This window comes from Lampetra planeri, chromosome 2, assembly GCF_965212315.1.
Source record: "Lampetra planeri chromosome 2, kcLamPlan1.2.h2, whole genome shotgun sequence".
NCBI classification, from domain to species: Eukaryota; Metazoa; Chordata; class Hyperoartia; order Petromyzontiformes; family Petromyzontidae; genus Lampetra; species Lampetra planeri.
Window position 1 is genome coordinate 22,497,421 of NC_136108.1, and position 21,589 is coordinate 22,519,009.

The 21,589-nt window shown below is 45.4% G+C and overlaps 1 protein-coding gene across 1 annotated transcript in view; it reads right to left on the bottom strand.

Annotated features, from left to right (window-relative positions):
* Positions 1 to 528: 528 nt before the first annotated feature.
* TRPM2 (transient receptor potential cation channel subfamily M member 2) overlaps positions 529 to 21,589 on the bottom strand; it is a 72,328-nt gene continuing 51,267 nt past the window's right edge. The window contains exons 19-27 of the mRNA XM_078610401.1: positions 18,643 to 18,761; positions 17,394 to 17,541; positions 16,158 to 16,329; positions 13,732 to 13,891; positions 12,143 to 12,324; positions 10,828 to 10,960; positions 9,405 to 9,492; positions 5,309 to 5,399; positions 529 to 2,610 (exon numbers count right to left, since the gene is read on the bottom strand). Of these exons, the coding sequence (XP_078466527.1) occupies positions 2,582 to 2,610; positions 5,309 to 5,399; positions 9,405 to 9,492; positions 10,828 to 10,960; positions 12,143 to 12,324; positions 13,732 to 13,891; positions 16,158 to 16,329; positions 17,394 to 17,541; positions 18,643 to 18,761 (1,122 nt within the window). The 3' untranslated portion in view covers positions 529 to 2,581. The remainder of the gene's footprint in view (positions 2,611 to 5,308; positions 5,400 to 9,404; positions 9,493 to 10,827; positions 10,961 to 12,142; positions 12,325 to 13,731; positions 13,892 to 16,157; positions 16,330 to 17,393; positions 17,542 to 18,642; positions 18,762 to 21,589) is intronic.

Genomic DNA, 21,589 nt, shown 5'->3' on the forward strand with positions numbered 1-21,589 from the left:
ATTGTATGCTTCATTGTCCTTGAATGTGTGATGGTTGTGTTCGCTCGCATTACTTGTCTCGTTATTGTTCAGCCGAGGTCGGCTGGATTTTCTCTACGGGGGAGGGTGGTGTAATGCGGGCGTAAACGGCTTCGCGGATATGACGTCATGGGGGGGAGGAGTTAGGTCACGTGTGAGAGAGGGGTGAGGTCTTAAGGGAGAGATACCGGAAGAGACGGGGGAGTGTGGGAGATAGAGTTAGAGTGAGGCCACGCAGGGCGGAGGTTGGAGAGTGGCGAGATCGCCACACACGCAGAGTAAGACTCGGCACCGTCGGCCAGCGGTGACCGAGCACGGGGGAACGCGGAGCAGCAGTGGAGCTGCGGTGAGGGCAGCCGGAGGACTGCACAGGGGATCTGCAGCGGAGCTGCAGAGGCGAGGAGGCTACGGGAGCAAAGGCAGCTGTGGAGCTGCCAAGCGGAGGGGCTCTGAGCGAGGGCCGTGTGGGACAAGTGTAAGAACCCAAATAAAGGACAACGGAGACAGACCCGGTGATCGAGTCCTTTATTACAACTGTGCCACTGCTCCACCTCAATATATGCCGAAATAATGTGATAAAATATAATGAGAAGATTATAAAGTATAGTGACACATTATCGTGATGAATCAGATTTTACATTGAACACAATTTTGTGAAATATTCATCAAGCTTTCCAACAGTGTACACTACATGACAATGTAGCATTCACGACAGTTCCTTATATTGTATCTGACTGATGTGAAATTTACCATGTATACAATACAGTACTGCAGTAATAAATGCCAAATTACCAGTGCTGTTATAGAATTTGAATATTAACAGACTTAACAATGACATTTAATATCGTGTGTGTTATCAAATATCACTCGACTGGTTGTATTTCGGCCATGTGCTTAGTTTGCTGATGCGATGGTTGCATCACCGACACCATGAATCGGTCGCATTGTCACATGCCTCTAGCTTTGTTATGAAGACTTGTGCAGGTGTCACAACCATACACTGAGCAGTCATCTATTAAAGCTTCACCTCTTCTCCATTGCTCATTATCTTCCCTCTCCTCGCTCCTCCATTCCTTCCCGTCCCTCCCGAACAGCCCTTTCGTGATCCCTAAGTACCCCTCTATCGCTGTCACTCATTCCTCCATCCTTGTACGCCCCAATCAACTACATCATTCCATTGTCATCGTTTCGTAAACTACGTCAAGCGCATTGAGTGAATGCACACTATAAATATAAATTATATTAATCACCAAGTCTTCCTGCAGACTGCAAAAGATGGGTTCAAAATCTTGAGATACATTTGTTTTTACCACAACACAAAAAAAACAGTAAACAAACAGCACAAGGGTGTGTGTGACAATGTCACAACAAAACATTGTACGGCTCCGGCACCATGCATGGAGGAATTCTGGGGTGTAGCCAAAATAAAACTGGGGATGAGGGACTTACCATCGTCATCTACACTGAAGAACCCCCATAATCAAACTGTACTCAGACCCTGTACCTACCTAACCACACGCTGGAGATGGATAAGCATTCGTGGTAGTCTACACGTGTTGTTGGTAGTCCAACTCTGGGGCATGCAGACATTAATTCAACACCGCCACACGGGCATCTCATCAGCAGCTGCCTTTAACATGCTGTCCTTATCATTTTCCATACATTCAATGTCAATGATAATTTGAGTCTTTATTTATGATTTGGGGGAAGTTGTGTAACAATCCGGCAAATATATTTTTTAGTTTTTATCTCTCCACCACGCGACACGGCAACATAAATTCAATTGTCGCGCGTGCAATGGAGGCGTCCAATGACGCGCCAATTATTGTTGCGAGAGGACGACGCATGTAACGCGATGCCACAGATTGATGTTCCATGGTCGTTGCCCCTTGCCGAAAGAGAGGCTCTCCTAATCATCACTGGCCTTCAAAGCCGAGCTTCGATCAACGCCGTTGACGCAGTGGCCAACCGCCCCACCGGTTGTCTGTAGGGTTTGTCCACAATAGCAACAAAAAACTATCGTTACGTTTCATTCACACTGGATCCGTTTTACGAGAGTTGCTGTTACTGTACTGTGACTTCATGAGCCTTATTGAGAGGCGGACACAGGCGGACGGAGTTAATGCATTATTAACGCACTCGCAATCAGAGTTAGACAGCATTAAAAGGTGACACGCGGAAGAAAAAAAAATCTAGAAATTATAGGATCACTCCCCTGCCCACTGCCACATGAATTAATACAAAAAAAATACATTCAGCTGCTAACGAACTCAATCTACGATCCAACTCAGTTCCTAAATGCTGTCATCAAAGTTAAAGTGCTACGGTCAACCTTGTTTTGTTTGTATTTTGGCTTTCATAACAGTAAAAGGCGTTTTTTGTGCAGTGTACACCATGGCGCACATTTTTTGAAATATCTACAGAACTTGTCTCACTCCTGCGAAGGTTTCCCTGCAGCATCGACGCGTAGGCTGCTCCGCTGGTGCGTGCACGTGAACCAATGGCTTGGCTTGGGCGAGATGGCCGTGTTTCCTTGTCTGCATTTAAAAGCAGTGGCTTCTCTTCACTTCTTTTGGCCCTTCACTGTCGGGGCTGATAAAAGAAAATGCGCTGTTAATTTCGTGCAAGGTTACGAATACACGCACACTTACACAAGATATTAACCCACGAGATGCAATCAACTTTGGGGCATGCAGACAATCGGTCAGAACCCTTGACTCTCAAAAGGAAGGCCTATACACGTTAAAATACTAGCTGGGAGTCAACTTAGCGTCTCGTCCTCCTGGAAATTATTTAAATGAGCACCAATCTATGGAAAGCCAGTTACAAAGACACGGCTCTGTCACGGTAATGTGGAATTCCCACCACTGGCTCAGGGCCACCAATTGAGATGGGAGCGACCTCATTGCTTTATAAGGGAGGCGCTTTGGCTTGCGACTTCTGGGGCCGGCATTGGTGCACGGTACGGCGGGGCTTTCAGCACCATTCGCCAGCTATGGGGTCTCTCAATTGATGTTCTTAGCACACAAAATCTTTGCCTATTTAGCGCTATCAGTTATGTAACTGTTGTATGGACACATTGTATTTCTCCTTTGATAGAATTTGTACGTTTTAGTGCAAAAAAGTTTCTACAGCTAACATAACGGTGCTTGCATCAGGAATGGCTTCTCAAATGAATGACACCTGGATGGAATCGAGTATAATCCATTTGCAAAGTTTGTGAAATGAATATCACATGCCAAACGTGAACTGTTTGCGTTATATAGGTAGTTTATCAAAGCAGAATCACCAATAGTAACACACATCGACTATCCATGGCATTGCAATGGAACTAATAAGATGTGATACTTTTCCATGGCTCATAAAATGGTTTCATGTTATATGCAAAACGAGTGCATGTTTATATATTGTTATTAATGTACATGATAACAAAAACATTGGAATTGATTTTAAGTTGAAAGCATTCTAATTTCATTCAGGCAGAACATAAGTAAACGTATTAAGTTAGGCACCATATGGTAAAACTTTTTTTCTTCTAGGAAATTCATTTTAACAATTTTAAAGTGGAGCAATACAGGTGTATTATCTCTGACAGGCTGAGATCGGATAGCACTGACAGAAGTCGCTGGGGTGTGAAGGAGTAATTATATCATTAACGCACAGGGGAACAAATGCTACACGAGATTTCACCATAGATGGTGGAGTCGCGCTGCCCACGCGTTTGGTACAGGGAACTCTGAGGCCGCGCCTCTGCTCTGTGGCTGTTATTTAGCCTCAGCGTATACGCGAGGAAACATGTGATCACAAAAACATCAACTTGTCAGGGCCCGTGACTAATTTTGTTTTTCTTTTCCCACCGCACATTTCTTGCATTTAAAATAACTCGGTACGGCTGGCATTTTTCCTTCACTTATTGCAATTATTTTAAAATGAAGAATTGTGCCTGGCCCTGTTGCTGTTGCTAACGATCACACCACGTCAGAACTGTGGATAGAGCACACATCGCACGCGACACAATCCAGCGATGAGAACGCATTATTATATTTTTCACCAGGGACTTAATAAAAAAAGGTCAAAGAAAACATCCCAATGCTGAAACATTCTCTGAAAATTACTCAACTGGAATCACACAAACAGCAGCAAAATCATCACCCCTCTCCTGCAAAAACTTGCCAGGACCCTCCTGAAAATGAGTCTTTCGACTCAGTGAAGGTTTCCTGCGTAAACAAACTTCATAATAATAACAACAAAAGGAATCCAGAGTGACAATGCAAATGGCACTCATTCTGGCGATTTTATTTTTTATGATGCTAGATAATAGTAAAGTAATATATTGTGCCTGCAGTATTCAAAATCCTACTCCATACAGTTATGTGGAAAAGGTAGGGTTATAAACGAGTATAGCATCCCACTGGCTGGCAGCATGAAATTCACGTTTGGAGGGCATTTTGCACTGCAGCAACCGAAAGTTCACACCTTCAACGAGAAACCAAATGTAGGGATTTCTGCCATAAAATACAAATTAAAAATTCCATTAAAATTGGGAAAAACAACCTCAAAGTATTATTCAACAATCATAATATTCGAGTACTTGGAATGAATGCTTAACTGAAACTGAATGGAGCAATTGTATATGCTGCACTGTACCGCATTCACTAAACGCCAAAAACACATTCACTCGGTGATTTGTCCCACTGCTCCTGGAAACATCAGCAATTTTGCCAAAAATCGGACCTTTCCAGCAAATGAACTGTAAATTGGCCCCTGTATACTCAAGCCAACTATGCATTCACTGTGCGGGAATAGGTGTTACCCTTTCCGGCAATAATACATCATCTTGATACCAGCAAATAGAGTCCCATAGATATGAGGGAAGTTATTTCATGTTAACAAGTCACTAATCAACCGTGACCGTATTTTAGCCTCACAATCTCGCTTCGTGGATACAGCTGCTTGCTGAATCCAAGACACTTGCATTGAAAAACCGTAAGAAATCGTGACCTTAATATTATAAACAACTTGTGTACATGAGTTTGCGAATGTCCCAGTGTTTGTTTGCATGTTATAGGGCAGCGATGGGCAACTGCAGAGGAGTTTATGGGCCACATGGGTGGACCTCCTTCACCTCAGTGGGCCGCAAGCATGACACCGTGCTTGTGCATCTCGCCATGACCCCACACATCACCCTAGAGACACCGAGACCAGCACCACTACGAGGGCGGCACAGGACGCAAGTTGGCCCACCACTGCTCTAGGGGCGATGCAGTTGTTTGTATAATGCAGGGCTTACACTTGAGGGCAGGCCTCGTCTCCTTGGTGCCAATGCCTTTTTCACAGAGAGCCTTGGTGATCCAATCGAGCGCATCAACTGTTATACCCAGCTGGTGCAAACACAGACAAAAACAACAACAGTTTTCACAAGTTCAGAACATCATTCGCTCAATTTAGAACTACATTTTTGACACTTTGAGTCATGCAGCTCACTATTCCTCACTTCTTGCATGTCACCGTTTTTTTTAACTAAGTCAGGCATCTTGAGTTGAAGGTGGTCTGTAAATATACAATTAGATGAGATTGAGCCGTTAAGGGTAAACATTTAGAATCAATCAATGGAATGTTTTGCCAAACTAAAGAATGGAAAGTCTGGAATGGTCGTGCACTTCTCTGTGATTAATAAAACAATTTATATCGAGCATGAAATGCTATGTGGAAAGGAACATTTGATGTCAGTCAGTTATGGAATGCTGAAAACGATCAATTACATCTCTATAATACAGCACAGGCAAGAAGAGAAACAATAGCCAGAAACATTAGCCCACAATGTCTCTGTCATACGAGTGTCAATAGCAGCAGTGGTGATATTTATCGGTCTGTGCTCGTATGATGATGCCAATACAAGTCCCTTGAGTGGTATCTCACCTCTTGAAAAACAACACAGAAAATATGGGAGTCAGGTCTAGTTCAACTGGTCCCTTTGTCTTTTTAGCATCTCATTCCAGAAACTCCTACAGACTGCTCCCTAACCACCTTCTCTACATTATCCCAGACATTAAGCATCTGAAAAACTGCACAAACCCTGGGCACTCCACAGTCTGGCTTCACCCCTTACTCAGAAATTACCACCAAAGACTGTTTTGACAGTCCTGGAATGATACAGGCATCTGCTCAATTAACGACCGATTTAACAAAGACAGGCAATGTATGTATGTTGAAATTATTTCGCACCCTATGTAGCCAACCGTGGTAATTAGAGGTGCACAACGTACATCGTACACCTTCCAGCCAAACGTACATCTTATAGATTCCCCAACAACCTGCAAATGCGTCATTTCCACAAACATCTACCCTGCAATTGTCTCACCACTCCGCTTGTGTTTCCCCAACCTGCTCTTTCTTGGTTAAACGAGTGGTCAACTCACGACAAGAAGTCACGAATATCCTCCCTTTTCTTGCATTTAACACCCCCATGAGACTACACACCACCTTACTGCATGGGAAAAACTTCATTACCAATCCAATCAACGATCATCAGTAGACTAATTCGCATGTGCCAAATGTATAATAATAACACTGTGTAACACATTGTTTTTGTTCCTGGGTAGTACGTGTTATTTCCTAATTGCTTATGCCTCAAAAGTACAGAAAATGGCTATTATTCCCCACAAACTTTGCTTTGGTGACCAGGACAGTGATATTATTTTATTTACCTATTTTCTAGAACAATCAAAATAGATTCACTGCTGAGTAAACTTGAAGTAACTTCTAGAACATTCTAGAACTGTCCAGTAATATAAATAGTAGTATAAATACAGGGCCTTAAGCCTACCGTTCAGTTTAGCTCCAGCTGCCCAAGTGGATACATATCTGCAATTTTTTTAGATGGCATCAAGTGGCTGAAAGCATCCGGCAGACGCATTTTGCTATGTCTGCGGCTAATTTATCAAGACAAGAGCGAAAAAGTACTCTGTTAAGATGTGTGAGGCCTACAAGGCATATTACGGCATGCCTGTCGGGGATCAAGACAAACCCTGGGCACCTCATTTCACCTGCAAACAATGCAAAAAAACTCTGGAAGGTAAGATGGACAATTGTTGCTCAGAATTTTATGTTATAAAAAAAAATTGTAAAAGTTTTTAATTTAAAAATGTTTTTAAATTTTTAATGCTATTGAAAAAATATATCATATATAAAAAATGTTCCAAGAATCTGACACATTAATCATGGGTGAAATAAATGTATTTTTGTAGGATGGTACAGAGGGGAAAAGAAAGCCATGAAGTTCGCTATCTTAAGAATTTGGCGGGAACCCACTGACCACTCAAGCAACTGCTACTTCTGTATGGTGGACCCTTCCAAACGTCGGACTGGCAAGAATGCACCTGCTATCACGTATCCGGACCTTCCTTCACTCATCGCCCGGTGCCACACTGCCATGAGCTCCCCCTACCCACTCCTCCAGAGAGAGAGCGGCCGTCTTTAGAAGAGAGCAGCAAGTCAGAGAGCGAATAAGACATTGTACATCCAGATAACAATTTCAGAGGTGGAGCTGAGAAGAGAAATTCATACTACCCCAACTAAAAAGACCTCAACGACTTGATCAGAGATTTTGGTCTCACCAAGTCCAATGCCGAGCTTTTGACATCTAGGCTCAAGCAATGGAACTTGTTGGATGAAAGTGTGCAAGTCGCAGATCAGAGCAAGCATCATCAACCTTTTTGCAGCTTCGTCATCCATCAGGATGGGCTCTGCTTCTGCCATAATGTGACCAGTCTGTTCGAGGCAATCGGAATCGCCTGTAACCAAAATGAGTGGCGCCTCTTCATTGACAGCTCATCCAGGAGCCTCAAAGCCGTGCTTGCTCCATAATGGTAACAAGTACCCGTCTCTTCTCCTGGCTCACACGGTGCACCTCAAAGAGGTTACAACAGCATCAAGACCTTGCTGGACGCCGTGAAGTATGATGAGTACGGCTGGGAGGTCATCGGAGACATCAAAATAGTGGAATTCCTGATGGCTCTCCAAGGCGGTTTTACCAAGTTTCTCTGTTATCTTTGTCTTTGGGACAGCAGGAACACCAAGGCGCACTACCACAGGTGGGACTGGCCACAGTGGACCGAGTTCTCTGTGGGAAGGAACAACGCCAAGTGGGAGCCACTGGTGGACCCCCGGAAGGTGCTGATGCTACCACTGCACATCACATGGGCCTTATGAAACAAATTGTCAGAGCTGTAGATAAGGAGTCGGCAGCCTTCAAGTACCTTCAAGACTTATTCCCTAAGCTGTTTGAGGCAAAGGTCAAAGCCGGTGTCTTCGTCGGACCATAGATAAAGAACATCCTGGAGTGCAATGAATTCCACAAGAAGCTCACTAGTAAGGAGAAAGTGGCTTGGAATAGCTTTGTCGCAGTGATTTGTGGCTTCCTGGGCAATCACAAGGTCGAAAACTATGTGGAGCTGGTTCAGATTCTGGTGAAGAACTACGGCACAATGGGCTGTAGGATGTCCCTCTTGATAAATTCAAGGAGAACATAGGAGCGTACTCGGAGGAGCAAGGCGAGCTCTTCCACCGGATATACTGGACTTTGAACGCCGCTACCAAGGACAGGATAACGAGAACATGATGGGAGACTACATTTGGGGGCTGATTCATGAAAGTGATTTACAGTATAATCGTAAATCTGGAAAATCTACTCACTTTTAAATATTTTGTAGTCATTTTTGTATTACTTTAGTATAAATACATGTTAATTTTGATTCAAATGTTGTTGTTTTCTGACTTTATGTGAACGAAAAGACACAAATTCGCCCGTTTTCTCATTGAAGTTATGTAAATTTCTAAATATCACTGTCCTGGTCACAAAAGCAAAGTTTGTGGGGAATAATAGCCATTTTCTATACTTTTTAGGCATAAGCAATTACGAAATAACACTTACTACCCAGGAACAGAAATTGTGTTACATAGTGTAATTATCATCACTTATGCTTGTTTATTCAGGATGGTCTTGCCAAGTTTTGACAGCAAGAGACGATGTTGCGATGTGTACTCCCAATTGAGTAGTTTGCTGATATCTCAGCATTGGGAGGTTTGGCCAATACCAGTTACATAAATTGGCTAAAAAATTAAACTTTTTTTATCAGGTAAGGCCCACTGAGCTATATAGCTCTTTTTTAGAAGCTACCTGGGCACAAATGATAGCAGCCAAATACTATAATTGTGTGTTTTAGCTTTCCGTATGTTGAACTTCATTTTCACCGTATGTAGCCAACTTTGTAAACCGGAGGTGATAAGGTATTCAGGATCCTGTTAAGGGGTAAAAGTGCTCTTTGATGCACCCCTATATTTAATTCAGGCATGGAGGGTCAACATTCCACAACATTTCCACTGACCTTCTCTTCTATCTGATGGAGCCGGACCTCCAACGCAGCCGTTCTGCCCTCCCCAGAAACATCCAGGAACTGCATCACCGAGTCCATCCTGGTGTCATGCCAGACCGGAGTTAATGCCAAAATAACAACAACAATGCCACCATGACATATTTCACAACTGTCCAAAACCTCTCACATAGTAATAGGTTACGTATTTTATAACAAACTTTTATCATATTATTTGGTTCTTTGGGTAAAGTCACGTAGAAATAAAATAAATAAAATAATAGAATACGACGTTTCGATTGCAACACAAGCAATCGTCATCAGGTAGAAAACAAACCTAGTGAACTTAGAAATACAATGCAATACAGAGTCGGCTAACACAACAGTCAGCACCTTACCTGGTTGATTACGTTCTTCCAAAGATTGCTAAATTTGAGAGAGAGACAAAACACAGACACAGAGACACACAGACAGAAACACAAGCAGAGAGAGACAACACAGAGACAGAGACACAACATAGACACACAGAGATCCAACGCCTCTGTGTCGAGGCCTTAAATAGAAAGAGAGGGGGGGCAGAGAGAGAGGTGGGTCTGCTGGAGCAGAGAAACTAGCATGTCGATGAGAGAGCTGTGTGGAAATCCACCCCGCGGCGGCCGGGGGAGAGAAAGAGCGGTAAACGGGACCCACATTACAACTTGTAAATATCTCAGAACTGGAAAGGGCTAAGCTATTACAATTTACATTAAATAATATTCTGTTGCTCGCCGTTTATATGCAATTAGATGTTACTTATAACAAGGGGTAAGAGAAAGCTGTGGATGAGTACGTTGTAGGAGCTGAAGGATCGTTTGTGGAAGTGAAGAGGAGGGCAGGGGACAGACGAGGGCTGAGAAGATGGCAGCCAGGGTCCCATCGTTAAGGCAGAGCACCACGGGAGGAGGAGGATACCGTAGGCCAGTGATGGGCAACCCAGACGAGTCGGTGGGTGACATGAGCGTCCCTCCTTCAATTCAGTAGGCCACAAGCTTGAAATCGTGTTTGTGTACTCACTTATACAAATGTCACACCGTCGCAGTGTTCAACTTTAGCTTACAGCTCGCCCATCATTGTTGTGACAAAGCATAACACTGCACCATTCTGACTCTGAGATATAGGCGCTTGCATCTCCCTGTTGTGTGAGAAAAAGCAAGCACGGCTAAGCCCAACACAAACGTATGCTTCCCAGGAGTGATAGGGCATTGCAGACACCTTGTACGTAATCCCACCTTCAAACGCTTCACGGAAATTAACTGTGAAAGAGACACACCTCGACCAGGTCACCACGAGGGACTCCACGGGTCGCATCTGACCCGCGGGACGCAGGTTGCCCATTACTGGCGTAGGCTCCATACAACGGCGGTACTATTGAATGCTAAATTGTCCGTGGGGAACTCACTTCTCTGCCGTCGACTTAATCCTCTCCTCCAGTCTCTGGCTCTTCTCGGTGAGCTGGCTCGCCACGTAGCTCTCCCGCATGATGCTCTCCCATGCCAGAAACTCGCGCTCCTCTGACTCACTGAAACCCTTCTCTGGGGGGAACACGTGGAATGAACTCTCATTGCGACTGCCTCGCTCGCAATCCTTGTGTTGCTTTGTAAGATTTTGGGGAAAACAAGGGATGGGTTAACATTTGAAACCTTTCCCAGGGAAATCCTCACCAAATCCTCAAGAATTCTTATGCGGGTCCTTGCTTGGCATGTTATATTAATTTGTAAATGAGTGTTTTTGTTTTAAAGCAGGCATAATGGAATGGCGATGCTGTAGGTCGGAGGCGAGTCTAGTGAATTCTGTGACTCACCATGTTGGTGGGAGAGAGTCTGCATTAAATTTAAATTATTCTGAGGATTTATAGGACTCACTGCACCACTTAAAATAATAATTTTGCACATTTTTTTTCCAAATTTCCCAATGTAGGCTCTGATCGGAAAAAAGTATTGTAACTTTTGGGCAGCATAGTAGCACAGTGCCAACACACTCCTCACAGCAAGAAGCCCTGGGTTCGATTCCTGGCACGGGTGCCTTTCTGTGTGGAGTTTGTATGTTCTCTCTCCCCCTGTTCTGCATGGGTTTCCTGCCATAGCTAAAAAAACAACATACAATGTAACTGGCATTGGCCACATATCCCAATACTGAAAAATGGATGACGCACAGCAGCAAACATCACTCACTACAGAAAATAAAACTTGACCCTCCTGAAAAAGAGTTGAGACTTGGTGAGGATTTCCCGGGGTAAAGCAGGGTAGTGATAATAATAATAATTAAAAATAAAAGTTGCCAAAGTTGCAATACTAGCATTCCCATGTTGTAGGATTGCTACAAGCGAAACACATTATTAATATATATTCACAATAATTTTGTCTATAAAACCATGGAAATGTATTAAAAGGTTATTGTATGCTACAATGCTCGTTCATGAAAAAGTATATGCCGCAGCAATAACTATTACACCAATGTGGAATTGTATACTTTTAACAGTATCTTTGAAGCAAATTAAGCACAAAAGCAATTTGAACAATTGGATGCAACTGGGCGGAGTATCTGATGCCAAGTTCTTGAGGAAGTATCATGGACAGAGCCAAGCAAGGCCACGATCGCCGACATTTTTTAGAAATTACATGGCACACAGGGAGAGAGAAGCTCTTGTGCAATCAAGGTGTACGCGACAGTGGGTAGCCATCACGCGAAGTAAACCAGGGGGAAGGAAGTCTCACTGAAGTCCTCGTGCTTGTGTTGGGGCTTCTTGAGGATGAACCGTCTCACAAATAAGTAGACGTGGCTGAAGACGATGAGCGGCGGTGCCAGGGAGGGCCGGCTGTGGTACTCGTTCACCAACTCGTACCGCTGGAACTTCCAGATGGTGTCCGTGTTGTCCTGCACCAACTGGAAGGTGTAGCTACAACGTGACAAGGACATCCACTCCTGCTCAGGCACGAAACTATTCGTCAGCTGATGACTTACAATAGCCTTTTATGACCAAGATACGTGCTTACCAGTTGCATGTGTGAGCACCATCCCAATTGCTTTGTATATCTCAACTTAATGCATATTATCATTGTCATCACCTACGCTTGTTTACCCAGGAAGCCTCGCTAAGCCTCAAGTCTCCTCTTCAGGAGGGTCCTGCCAAGTTTTACATGGTAGGGGGCGATGTTGCTGCTCCTGTGTGTGATCCCAATTGAGTAATTTGCAGGTAATTTTTCAGAATTTCGATGTTTGGCCAATACCACGTCGAGGAACGGCTCTCTAGTGCTGGTTTGTGTTCTCCAATTTGGCTGCTTGGAAACAACGCGACTTCCTAACGGCAACACAACTTCATCCTAAACTTGCATTCATACTAAATCATCTTCACGGGCGTTTCCCCGCGCCTCCGATTAGCAGGGTTGGCTACGTACGGTGCGAAAGACATATGTGCATACGTACATCATGCCCTGCAACCCGTGACGGACAGCGAACGGACAGAGCTCAGCGTGGATGTTTAAACACGTGTTGAGTGTTCGAGTTGCTTTACTCGCATCTAAACGAGGTCATCAAAATCACATTTGAGCTGAGCTGATTTATCGTGCACCGCTACTCCATGCTTTGCTCAGTCTGGGGTCCCGTGAGCTCCTTGGGGCCCTACGCCTTTGCTTAATTTGCTTATGCCTTGCTCCACCGCCACTGCTAATAGCCGGTTATCAAATTACTACCCCCACCGTGAACCTAAGAACCTTACGTCCCGTACCATCTACTGTGCGCCGTTGACATGGATGCGCGTGTAACGTGCAGGCTCTCTGCTTCAGCACCAACTGGTATGGGGTTGATTAAACCCATTATTCATTCAGGGTAGATAAAATGAGAACCGTTCTGTGGCATTAAAAGCGCTTTGACGAAAGCGCTATATAATATCTTAGATGAGATAACGCAATCGGGTGATCATAACTACATCACGCGAGTAGGAACAAGTGGTTGTGCGGCTGCCTCGGCGTAACATCACACAGGGCGGGATGTTGCTTTGTTGATTACAATGAGTGGCTTAGCGACTAACACTGTAACATGTATTTTCACTCATTTCATTTTTTATTTAATGAATGAATTAATGATTAATTGATTCTACGCGATCTAAACCAAAAACCTATATTATGGATGATATTCGTCGCGAAAGCCTACGTGTTAAACGGAATCAATGATTATTATATAGCGATGTTTCTTCAGAAACGCAACAACCGCGTTATAGGAGAAGAGAATGTATGAGTGTCGTTTAAAAAAAAAGTCAATTTGGCAGCAGGCAGAGAAACACTTGAGCCAATAAACTGTAGCGTACTTGAACATGGCGATCAGCAGGTTGAGCAGCAGGATGTTGGCAAACAGCAGGTAGAGGCAGGTGAGCAGGATGGTGAGCCAGTCTACGCCCAGCACCGGACACCTGGGCTGGCTGGTGTTAATGCCGTTGTTCGTGCACGACGTGGTGTCAAACGTGGTACCTGAGAAGTCATCGCTCACAGAGTGAGATTCGCGTTCGAGACACGGCTAACGGACAGCAAAGACGTTCTCTCCCCTCTAACGGCGCTCGCGACCGCTTTTAGAAAGCGTCAAGACATTTGATACATTTTCACATGCGTGCACATTTTTACGTGGATTTGTTGTATTAAAGTAAATTAAACGCCGCTATATTGTACGGGGTGGAGTGGTGGCGAGGTGTATAGCGCACTGCACTGTGAACCTGGCCCACCCGAGTTTGTTTCCTGACTGCTTGCTCCCGCAGGCGGAAAGAGACATCTTAACCTGTCCTGCCCCAGCCTCCCTCAATCCACACTGACCAGCACGGTCAAGTATGGTCGAACAACCCCCATGACTATCAGGGGCTGGGGAAGCCTTCATTCAGCAATGCATTGACACAGTGCTGTAAATTATTATTTTATGAATAGTTTAGAAACGAATTGAACTGTTTCGTGAAACCTTCTGTGTATCGTGGAAAATAATGAACACAATAACAAGAGTTACATTTCTCTCACCCATGACATCCCTAACAATGCTGAGGATGTTTTACTGATGTAAAAATATTGACCATGCAGAGACGGCCAAGTAGCTATCTTGAGGGATGAAGAGAATGCCTCTGATTGGGTGGAATGGCCCCTTCCTTTTGGGAGTTTTGTCCTATTTTGGCTTTTCGGGGGCCATTAGAGATTAATGCTCCCATGCCAAAATCTTCAAACCTGCCAGGCTCACCATGAGCGATGCTTGTTAGTCGACTTCTGATTTGTTTCTGCTAAGTAGGAGCACGACGCAATGACATCAGTTATCCCTCACCCCCTCTGCCCCTTCTGTTTATGCGACCATCTGATGTGATTTAAAGTACACTAAATCCCTGCGTTTCCACTTTCACAAAGTTTTCTTTTATGTAATGTTTTTAGCTTAACGTGCACCGCACCCGCTATAACGAGAGTCTAGCGTGTGATGGACTACTAGCTATAACGCGAGTCTAGCGCGTGTTAGACTACTTTTCTGAGCGACATGGGTGTTGGCAGCGTTGTTTGGTGATGCTGGAAGCTGGTACTGCAGTACTAGCGATTTTTTTACCCGCCATCTCTCCCTCACTAACTTTATATTTAAATAAATTAGTGTTACACATAGCGTCATTTTAGAAATACTATATCAACAGAAAACATGTAAAACGAAACTTGTAAAAAAAATGTACTGTCAAATAAAAACAACAATGGAATGGCACCCCTACCTTCACTGTTATTTCTTACAGGAAAATCGCTCCCCCCACTTAACACATTCACTTTACGCGGCAATTCTCAGGAACGCAACCCCCATGCTAAGCACGGACTCGCTATATACATGAAAAACTATGGCCTAACTTCTAACCAAAAGGTCACACGCGGCACTACTCGACGTTCATCACACACTGTTAATGCTCATGGAGCCAGACCGGTCTATACCGAGTTTGTTGGAGGTCATCAGTGACTTTGGCCAGGCCTTAGAGTACAAGCTCAATGCTCGTGAGTCATTAGTTCGGTGGTAATCCCTCTGCATAAATTAGACCAAGGCTGGTGCCCAATCTGATGGAACTAGACATCCATGAAACACATTGGGGTTTGTATTTCTAGTCTCAAAGAGTCTAAATCGGAATAATTAACTCTCCATATCAGTGGAACTCTCTGGAGCTGCATCTCATTGGTCGTTCAAATGTAGTAAAACAAATGACACTGCCCAGAGCCCTGTGTCTATTCGAATTCTTCTGACACGTCTCCAGGCCTTGTTACATCCTTTAGTATCATCATTTATGAAGAATCGTATGACTTGTATTGGCTGTAGATCCTTCCGCATTACTTGATCCTAAAGGGGCTTACGCCTCAGGGATTCCCACAAGCACTTTCTTGCTACTTGAACAGTGTGTTATACAAATTGTACAAATCTTTAGAATCTCTCAAGAGGGATGGACGGACCTCTGGTCATTGGCTGAGCTGCTCCATTCCCATTCCAAAGATTGGCCTAAATCTCCACATCTTCTCTGGACTCCTTTGCAGTAGCCCTCGTCCAAACTGGGCCAGAGGAGAAGGCATCATATCCAGGAAGCCACTTGTAGCAATGCACATTTAAATAATTTAGACTTAAATGTTTTTTCTCTGGAACTGCTTCTTGTGTTTAGTTTGTTGTCCTGCACTTGCACCAACCGATTACCGCGGTTGGGTACGTGCAGTGTGAAAGAAGTTATACAACATACAACGTGGATGCTGCACGTACTGTCAACCCTGGTGGGGAACTGTCCGAAGATGAGCAGGTAGGGCTGATAGACGACTCCACGAAAGATCCAATCCAGCCGCTGCTCGTTGAGGATGAGAATCCCCTGAGTGGCCACTCCGTAGGCCACCACCCACACGCCCAGCAGGAACAGGAAGAAGAAGATATCCTTTACCTAAGGTGGGATGTTTAATACGAAACAAAAAACACCCAGATGCAAATAATTCGAGGCTTTTCCATGTTCTTTTTGAAACGTTCCATCCTTGTACTACTACAACCCTTGTTTACCCAGCCTCACTGATTTACTCTTTTTCAGGAGGGTCCTACCAATTTTTTCACATAGAGTGCGATGTTGTTAATGCCTAATCTCAATCAAGTATTTTTTCAGCATTGGGGTGTTTTAGCCAACACCAGTTACATTGTCAGTGGTGTTTTTAGCAATGGGAGGATACTGGCAAACCCGAAGGAAACCCATGGCGAAAAGGGAGAGAACATACAAACTGCACATAGGAATGACAACTGTGTCAGGAATAGAACCCAGGTTCTTCTTGCTGTGGAGGCACAAGTGTCACCACTGCACCAACTACCCCGCTGCGCTGTCTGCAGGAAATTATGTAATAACTAAACAAAAAGGTAGCAGAGTGGGGATAACGATAAATAGGAACAAAAACAAACGCCATGTGCAATGAGTTATCTACACAAATAAAAAACAACTGTTGGAGCGATACGTCAGGAAATCTCAACCGATAATTACTGTATATCTACTGTTGAAAACAAGCTGAGATCAAAATTATAAAAATGAAGAGGTGAGCGAGAGCACGATGGAGTGCTTTTGGAAAATGAAATCTGATAACGAAAAGTATAAATTGTGCATGCGCACATATGGCGCATTTATTTGATTTTGATCAACCATTCCGTTCATGAGTAACATGAATGGGCACCACGGTGGCAATATATTAACTACCTCACCTCGTATACAGGAGTACATAGGTTCGATCGTTAGACACCTGTATATTTGGAGTTTGCATGTTCTCCCTGTGGTCCGGTGGATTTTTCTCCAGGTGTTTAGATTATTTGGCTGCAATAAATATCCACATGATGAGCCCCTTTGTTGAACTATCGTTTGTTGTCAGGTCGCTTCTGAAAAAGAGCTACATAGCTCAGTGGGCCTGACCTGGTAAAATAAAATAAAAAATTTTTTGTTTTAGTTTAGTTTAACCGGCCTAGTACTGCACCCACCATGCGTTTGACAATGATGATCTTCGGCCCTAGGGTTTTGTTGACGGTGAAGATGTGCATCAAGCGGAGACAGAAGACCATGTAATCCACACAGAGCACGGAGCGGCCAGCCTGGAATGTCGATTCGTTGATGCTGTTCGGGATGAGCCTGTAACACCAATACACGTGCCATGGCTAAGGCATACAGGTCGACCTCATTGAGTACAATTTGATTAATTATCAATTTCCCTAATCATTTATGTGCTGGAAACTCAAAATAAACGGTTTAAAACTCGGCACTAAGAGAGATGGTTGCAAGGTATAAAAACCATTCTGCCAATGGTTGCTGTGACGGGAATTATTTGGAGTCATTCTTTTGAGGTATTGGGTTTTTGAATCGATTATCTTGGGCATGAGTGATTATGTGCCGTGAGAATGTTCTACATAAGACACTCCTAGCTGCCTGTGTATAAGGCAAGACATGAAACCATCGTAATTGGTGCCTCGTTAAACGACACAGATTTGACCGGATCATTACACGGCCTAACCCCAAAAATTAATTACGAATCAAACATTGGCTCTGAAAACTTGCGTGCTAAAATCTCTTTGATGAAAAAAGAATAGGCTTTACCCTTTCCGACAATAATATGGGAGCTGTTAAGATGTTCAACTACTAAATAAACACACCTATTGCAAGGCATCACGCCTGCATTAACCACACATCATGCGTGTGATAAACCATGCCAAAAAAGCGCTTTAATAATAATGTATGCATTGTCTTTGAAACTGATTGGCCTACACCAGGGACAGGCTCCTTTATGGCCTTTTCTCACCAGTGTTAGACTGGAGAAAAACGCCAAAAGGCGAACAACTGCAATTTTTTCCGGAAAGGGTAAAGCCTATTATTTTTCATCATTTTGATACCGGCAAAAAGGGTCTCATGGATAAATAAATATTTCTGTTATGTGCCATTCAAAACAAACTCAAGTGATAAAATACTGTTTGACAGATAAAGAGCAAACCAAGAAACATATCACGTTATCACGAACGTTTCAGATAAGCGGTGGCCAATGAGAGGTTTAAAACACCATATATGCACGGGAAGATAAAAACTCCCCTGGTGCACACATTTTTTGGTGACCTTGAAAAATTGTAATCGGCCCCGCAATCGACTTACGTCGCTCTTCCCTGCACAATAAGAGCATAAATGCGTCCGCATCGTGAGTTTAATTGTACAGAGTAAGCCGCACACGTCGTTGGTTCGTCCCACCTGCATATGACTCCGATTGTGAAGAGAAGTAAGGCCAGCATGTCGATACGGTTCCAGATGTCTTTGATGTAGCGGACTGCAGCCTTCCATTGCCCTGCTTTCTCTGGGTCAGTGAAAACCTGCAGAGCAAGAGCAACGTCACACGACAGCTGTGGAAAGCTGTGGACAGCTGTGGAACGTCATGACAATGCAGTGTATGGCTGCCCCAGTACGTCAGGGTGGGCAACATTAATGTGAATGATAGGATACACATCTAATGCAGCCATCTTATGTTATATTTTGTATCATGCTTCTTTATCCAGCAAGGTTGAACCGAGTGTCAAGACTATATTTCAGGAGGGTCCTGCCAAGTTTTTGCAGTAGGGGAGATGTTTCTGTGTGTAATCCCAATTAGGTAATTTTTCAACTTTGGGATGTTTTTGTATCTCGTACGTTTTTTTGAGCTATAGGATGGAAACCGAAGATCCTGGAGAAAACCCATGCAGAACAGGGGGAGAGAGCAGATACAAACTCCTCACAGAAAGGCGCCTTAGTCTGGAATCGAACCCAGGAACTTCTTGCTGTGAGGCACAAGTGTTACCACTGTGCCACCACCCTGACATCCCTTGTGTAAATGAAGCTGTAGTGTACATTTCGATTTAAAGATTTCGTGACTGCAGGGATTCATATTCTTGGTTTTTTCGGTAAAGTCACGTAGAAGGGAAATAATAAAATAATATAAATATAAAACAATAAACATTATCATGACGTTTCGACTGCAACACAAGCAATCATCATCAGGTGTGAAATCCACAGCAAGAAAATGTTGCTGTGGATTTCACACCTGATGTTGCAGTCGAAACGTCGTGAGAATTTTTATTGTTTTATATTTCTATTATTTTATTATTTCCCTTCTACGTGACTTTGCCGAAAGAACCAAGAATATGAAGCTGTAATGTACGTTTAGATTTACAGTATCACCGACTATTTAGAGGGTGAAACTGCAATTTATATGACGATAAATGTAGATTTATTAAAAACTAAAATTTCGGCGGCTTACGCCCATCTTATTCTGACTCCTACGGAGGACTTCTCAGCGGTTCGCTCCTCGCCTGTCACCCCCACTGATGTCCTCTTCTCTCCCGCCCCCCCCCCAATGTGTGCAGATACTACTGACTCTATTGTATGTGTAGGGGTGTTAGAGAGAGAGCCGTTATGCATGGCAGCTTATGGAAAACAAACACAGTGGGCGGGGCTACGTGAGTGCACGGGGGGGGTGCTCTCAACGACGTCCGCACCAGGCAGCCCGGGGCCCCACCCCTCAGCGGGGGTTGACTATAAAGGGGGATGTGTCAGAGGGCTCGGGGCAGAATGTTAAAGCTAAACGAGTGAAGACCGAAGATCGTCTAGCTAGAGCCCTGGACTCCCCTGGGACGCCGCCCTTGTCAGGGCCGCGCAGGACCGAGCCAGCGGCGTGGTCCCGAGAACCAGAGCTAGTGCTCTGGGACTCCGGGTACCGTAGCCCGACTTACCAGTGTCGGGCCAGACAGCCTCCCCTAGCCCGTTAGTGGAGGACTAGGAGGTAGGTCAGAGATAGCTAGCAGTGTATTCCCAGCTAGCCGGGTGAGGGGGCCGATACCCCCTCCAGTATTGTATGTCCGCGGTTGTGACAACTGTTGCGGAATAAATACGTGTGCCTCAACCCCGGGTGTCCAAGAGTCCTCAACGGTATTACATCTGGTGTCAGAAGTAAAAATCTATGAACATGGACACGCGCCGGTCAGCTCGGGTCAGGATACCGGGGGCGGAGGACACCGCTGCAGTCGGAGAGCCCGGGACAGGTGAAGAGAGCACGGAGCAGTCGGGGCCAGATACGGCTACGCCGCAGCAACAGGAGGGTGGAGAGGTGTCGGCAGAGGGGCTGAGGCAGGCACACGCCAAGCTCATGGAGCTGCTGCACGCCGCTGCCAGCATGCTGGACCACATCACTCAGCTGGGGGCTGCTGGACCGCCACGGGGCGACGAAAGCCGACGACCACAGCGCCTTCCCGCCATTTCGGCGGAACACCAATTTGAAAATCCCGCCATCACCGCAGCTGCAGTTGAGGGCGTGGCCGGCCTGAGCATCGCGTCCAACGGCGGGCATACAGTACCTGCCGCGTCATCGCCAACGGACGGGACGTCACCACGGGTGCGACCGGCGATGCCATCGGTCGTGCGCCGAAGCAGAGCCGGGTGAGGGGGACGAGGAAGGGCGACCTTCTGCGGCAGCCGCTGCGCTACATCAGCGACTGCCTCCACTCAAAGAATTTGTGGGTGAGGAAGGCGACTGGGGCGGCTTCCAGCGGCGCTTCCTCGCTCACCAGGAGATGGCGAAGTGGACGGACGCCGAGGCTCTCCGCGCGCTGCCAGCACTCCTCGACAGCGACGCCCTCGCCACTTTAACATCGGCACCGAAGGAGAGGCGCTCTACGCTGCAGACGGCGATGCAGGTGCTGGCTGCAGTTTACGGTCCGCCGTCAGACTGTCGCCAACTCTTCTACGATCGCCAGCGGGGGGCAAAGGAGTCGCCTCTGGCGTACCGCACAAGCCTCCTGGCACTGGCAAAGGCGGCCTTTCCACGGATGGACAACGAAGGTGTCGACGCCATGGTTACAGAGAAGATACTCCTGCTGGCGGACGACTTGGAGATCGTCATCGTCACACAGGACGACGCGGAGATGTGCTCCCTCCAAGCAGCACGACTCCTCCACGCAAACCTGCTCGCGCAACGACGCAAGGCCAGCAAGGCGGCGAGCGGGCGTACCGTGGCCGCAGCCACCCTCCCGGCGGAGGAGATCTGCGCCATCGACCATCAACGGCGGCAGGGAGCGGGAGTACGGGCGGACCGGGGCGGCTCGAGCCATCCCGATCATCCGTCGTCGTCACCAGCGCTCCCGCGCTGCTACAACTGCGGCATCCGCGGCCA